This window comes from Petaurus breviceps, unplaced genomic scaffold (genome assembly GCF_028583685.1).
Source record: "Petaurus breviceps papuanus isolate PSGF00001 unplaced genomic scaffold, PetGlider_PUasm1.0 90734, whole genome shotgun sequence".
Lineage (NCBI taxonomy): Eukaryota > Metazoa > Chordata > Mammalia > Diprotodontia > Petauridae > Petaurus > Petaurus breviceps.
The window spans coordinates 12,676,965-12,681,973 of NW_027187327.1; the positions used below are offsets into that span (position 1 = coordinate 12,676,965).

A 5,009-nucleotide genomic window follows, 5' to 3' on the forward strand; every position below is an offset into this window, starting at 1 on the left:
TTTCCCCATCCCCCATTGGCAGCTGGCTGGGGGCCAGCGAGATCCAAGGCCAGAGAAACCCCTGTTCACTAGTCAAATTGTGCCCAGTTGCATTTGCTGCAACCCTAGAAGGTACTAAGGTGGAGGTAGATTCTGGACTTTCTCCCCCCTCCCTCCACCCCATGAACTCCGAACTTGGAGACCCTAGAGTAATTCATACAAAAAGACTCGCTTGCGTCTGGTGGGGTGGAGGGGGCGGGCGGGTGGGAAATTAAGGGATCGTCGTAAAACTCTCTCAAACTGAGAACCGCTGACTCGACTAGTGTCTGTCCGCCACCCACTCTGCTCAGAGAATTGGACGGGGCGGGGCAAGGACTGATGCGCGCGCCTTCCCGTGCGCCGCGTGGGTCTGGGCGCACATTTCCCTCTGTCCCCGGGAAGGAGTTTAGTGGGGGAGGGGACGAATGAGCACGTTGAACCGGAGCGGGTGGCTAAAGCGCGGGGGGAGCTGGGTAGCGGTGACGCGCTGCTGGCCCCACCTCCTTTCCCGGAGGGAGGAGGGGGAGGACAGTATATAAGTAGCGCTGCCGCCCTAGACGTTCTTTTTCGCAACGGGTTTGCCGCCAGAACACAGGTAGGAGCGAACGCCGCGCCCGCCAGGCCTGGCGTGAGGCCTACGGCCTTAGGCGTCCTTTCCCCAGTTTTTCTTTTTCTTAACTTTCGTCTATTTTTTCTTTTCTCCCCCAATTTGAGTCTCAGAAGATAGCGTTTCGAGTTTTGGAATTTTCCCGGGACACGCCTCGTGCTTGGGCCGGATCGGCTGCACGAGCTGTGGCCCCGCTGCCTAGCCTCGTGCTGGGTCGGCCCCCGCGCGCTTTGCCCACGGGCTTTTCCACGTATCAGCTTTTTTTTCGTTTCGGCTTTTGGTTTTCTAAGTGAATATTCGGTAAGGGTTGAGATGTTTTCCCCACGATGGCGGCCGGGCGTTACCCTGCCTCTGTTCGGTTCACTCATAGACCTTTTCGCGTGTGTGGGTCGGCGGCGTCGGTGATGTGTGTGATACCGAGTGCGTGTGTCTGGTTGGAAGGGAGGTGGTGGCGGAACCACAGCCGCGCGCTCCGGAGTCCACCCGCCTCTAGTTCGTGGCACATGTTGTGGCGCGGCCTCGGCGGCTCGAGGGGCGGGGCCGGGGAGAGACAAGCGGGAGCGCGCCGGCGACAGCGGGGCCGCGCAGGATGGCGACCGGACGGCCGGGGAGAGGCTAGGCCTCGTCGTCTGGGCCGCATGGTGGTAGGGGGAGGGGAACTGGGAAAGGGGGGCTTATCTCCATATTTGGGACCCAATCAGGCTGGCGGACAAACTGGTCTTCCGGATGTTGGGCTATAGAGCCTCAGGAGTGAGGGCCGGCGTTTGAGCCGGGGCCTCCGCCCCTGGTCCGGCCAGACGGGTGCGTGAGCTGAAAAATGGCCGCTCCCTGGGCCTGGTGCAGGGAGCACAAAATGGAGGACACGGCGGCGGCTGAGGAGGGCGGGTGAGTCACCGGCACAAAGAAAGGGACCGGGGCCTTGACGCTTCTCGCTGTCTACTCTTGACCGTCTCCGAGCCCTGAGCCTCCGTGGGGCTGAGGCCGGGCCCCCGCCCCCCTCCGGATCAGACAATGCCGCGGACTGGGGGAGGGGCACCGCCCGCGGAATTCGCCCCCGTGTGTGGTGTGTGTGCGCGTGTCTGGTGGGAGGAGATTGAGAGGCCTGAGCAGGAGCCGCTGTTGCCTGGATTGGCACGCGGGGGCTGCCAACCCGGCTTGGAATTTTTCTTAAAAGTTTTTAGGGGTTCAAATTTTTTCCTTGTTAAAGGTCATAGGTTCCACCTGCTGTTAATATAAGCCTATTTTCTTAAAAATTTTTTGCTTTTTTGCGCAGGTGTTGTGAAAACCATCACTAAACCTCCACAAAAATGGGCAAGGAAAAGACTCATATTAACATTGTCGTCATTGGACACGTAGATTCGGGCAAGTCCACAACCACAGGTCACCTTATCTATAAATGTGGTGGAATTGATAAGAGAACCATTGAGAAGTTCGAGAAGGAGGCTGCTGAGGTACTTACTCTTCAGGGAAAAGGGTATTGGGGTGTTTATTTTTTTAATAAAATGAAAAGATTTTTATAATTCTGAAAGGTAACTTAATGAGTAATTATCTGGAAGTACTTTCGTTGGCCACTGTCAGTTATGCTTTAAACTGTTTCAGAAGTTGTCTGGAAAAATCCCTTTTATTTCCTTTGTGATGATAGTGAGAAGATTTTATAGCTACAAATAGGAAATAGGGTTTGACCAAGGAATCTGTCACCTAGTTAAGCCAGGTTAATAAAAGCCAAATTATTTTTATCTAGCCAGTAATTGAAACCATATACCAGCTTCTATCTAGGAAACTTGGATTTAGTTCCAGTTACAGAGCTTGAACTCACTCTTTTGCAGATGGGAAAGGGCTCCTTCAAATATGCCTGGGTCTTGGATAAACTGAAGGCTGAACGTGAGCGTGGTATCACTATTGATATCTCCCTGTGGAAATTTGAGACCAGCAAGTACTATGTGACCATTATTGATGCTCCAGGACACAGAGACTTTATCAAGAACATGATTACAGGAACATCTCAGGTTTGTAACATTAAAAATCACTATAGGAACAACATTGTGGTAATAGAGGTTAGTTCTGCATCAGGTACTGTTTACTCAGTTTGAAGTTGGGTTAACCAAGGGCTTTAGACTACCCAAGTGGGGTATTTGGTTTAAACAAAGGGGCTTTAGTGTATACAGAATTTGTTTAGTATTGTCTTGACTTATTTTAATAGGCTGACTGTGCGGTCCTGATTGTTGCTGCTGGTGTTGGTGAATTTGAAGCTGGTATCTCAAAGAATGGGCAGACCCGTGAGCATGCCCTTCTGGCATACACACTAGGTGTAAAACAACTGATAGTTGGTGTAAACAAAATGGATTCCACCGAGCCCCCTTACAGCCAGAAGAGATACGAGGAAATTGTCAAGGAAGTCAGTACCTATATTAAGAAGATTGGCTACAACCCTGACACAGTAGCTTTTGTGCCAATTTCAGGTTGGAATGGTGACAACATGCTGGAGCCAAGCTCTAATGTGAGTATAAATCATTTGTTTAAATAATTTAAGTATGTATATGCACCCACCCAAGTTTTAATCACTAAATTATAAAACTTCTTGTAGATGCCTTGGTTCAAGGGATGGAAAGTCACTCGTAAGGATGGTAATGCTAATGGAACTACCCTGCTTGAAGCTTTGGATTGCATTCTGCCACCAACTCGTCCAACTGACAAGCCCCTTCGTCTACCCCTCCAAGATGTCTACAAGATTGGTGGTAAGTAATTTTGCAACTGGGTAATTGGATTTCTTGCAGGGCTTGGTGAAATGCAAAAAGCAATGCTACCATCTTCCTGCTTTTATAAAAGAGTTTTATTTTGCTCTCACTAGGTATTGGTACTGTACCCGTTGGCCGAGTGGAAACTGGTGTTCTAAAACCAGGCATGGTGGTCACCTTTGCCCCAGTCAATGTTACAACTGAAGTAAAGTCTGTTGAAATGCACCATGAAGCTTTGAGTGAGGCTCTGCCAGGTGATAACGTTGGATTCAACGTGAAGAACGTGTCTGTCAAAGATGTACGCCGTGGTAATGTGGCTGGTGATAGCAAGAATGACCCACCTATGGAAGCAGCTGGTTTCACTGCACAGGTATTTTGAGGTTTTGGTGTCAGAATACAGCCAAATATTAAGGGAATAGAAAAGGGATTAATTTGCCTTTGTTAAAACTTTTTTTCCTTAAGGTTATTATCCTGAACCATCCAGGCCAAATCAGTGCTGGGTATGCACCTGTTCTGGATTGTCACACTGCACACATTGCTTGCAAGTTTGCTGAACTGAAGGAAAAGATCGATCGTCGTTCTGGTAAGAAGCTGGAAGATGGCCCTAAGTTCCTGAAATCTGGTGATGCTGCCATCGTTGACATGGTTCCAGGCAAGCCCATGTGTGTGGAGAGCTTCTCTGATTATCCTCCTCTGGGTAAGTATTTTAACAGTTCTCAATACCTTAGTACAGAAACACTGAGTAACTTTGCATCCTGTTGGATAAGAACTAATGAATCCCATTTCCCAATGCAGGTCGTTTTGCTGTCCGTGATATGAGGCAGACTGTTGCAGTTGGTGTTATCAAGGCAGTTGACAAGAAAGCTGCTGGAGCTGGCAAGGTCACAAAATCTGCCCAGAAGGCTCAGAAGGCTAAATGAATATTCTGTACAACACCTGCCACCCCAGTCTTAATCAGTGGTGGAAGAACGGTCTCAGAACTGTTTGTCTCAATTGGCCATTTAAGTTTAATAGTAAAAGACTGGTTAATGATTACAATGCATCGTAAAAGCTTCAGGAGGAAAGGAATGTTTTTGTGGACCATTTGTTTCGTGGCAGTTTTAAGTTATTAGTTTTTAAAATCAGTAATTTTTAAATGGAAACAACTTGACCAAAAATCTGTCACAGAATTTTGAGACCATTAAAACAGTTTAATGCGAAACCTGTGTGTTCTTTGGGTCAACCATTATTAGAATTCAGTGGGGGTGGAAAGCATTTAAAGTAACCTGGCACAAATAAATCCATTGGCCACAGAATCTTGGCTACAATTTTTGGGCACAAAACAGTGGCAAGTGAGTTCACTTGGCCTAACAATTGTAATTTTTTTGTTTTAAAAAACTGTAGTTACCTTTGGACAAAGCTGATATAAGTGTTAACCTGACCTATTTAGAGCTGTACTTTAGCTTCTTTAACAGAAAAAAATGTTTATGCCCCTTTTTGTAGTTTAAGGGGGAAAGTTGATAATTTTTAAATGCCCTTCCAAAGCCTTTGGCTTGGTTCCATTACTTTTTCTAGCTAGACAATCTCTTAAACACCAGCAAGTCATCTGGTAAAGGCTATATGTGGTTGGATGGATTTTTAAGAAAATTGACATGGTCTTGCAGAAATTT

The 5,009-nt window shown here is 47.7% G+C and overlaps 1 protein-coding gene across 1 annotated transcript; it reads left to right on the forward strand.

Annotated features, from left to right (window-relative positions):
• The first annotated feature begins 474 nt into the window (after window positions 1-474).
• EEF1A1 (eukaryotic translation elongation factor 1 alpha 1) lies at window positions 475-4,561 on the forward strand. The gene is made up of 8 exons (XM_069067027.1): window positions 475-613; window positions 1,899-2,076; window positions 2,452-2,631; window positions 2,826-3,122; window positions 3,210-3,360; window positions 3,474-3,730; window positions 3,823-4,057; window positions 4,156-4,561. Exons 2-8 carry the CDS (start codon window positions 1,933-1,935, stop codon window positions 4,278-4,280), a joined length of 1,389 nt encoding a protein of 462 aa, XP_068923128.1. The 5' UTR covers window positions 475-613; window positions 1,899-1,932; the 3' UTR covers window positions 4,281-4,561.
• Window positions 4,562-5,009: the final 448 nt, after the last annotated feature.

Excerpts from the sequence above, each read along its gene's own strand:
- EEF1A1 (XM_069067027.1), top strand. The coding sequence starts at position 1,933 with ATGGGCAAGGAAAAGACTCATATTAACATTGTCGTCATTGGACACGTA. Across the intron at positions 2,632-2,825 it reads TGATTACAGGAACATCTCAG|GCTGACTGTGCGGTCCTGAT; the intron begins GTTTGTAACATT and ends TTATTTTAATAG. Across the intron at positions 3,123-3,209 it reads TGCTGGAGCCAAGCTCTAAT|ATGCCTTGGTTCAAGGGATG; the intron begins GTGAGTATAAAT and ends AACTTCTTGTAG.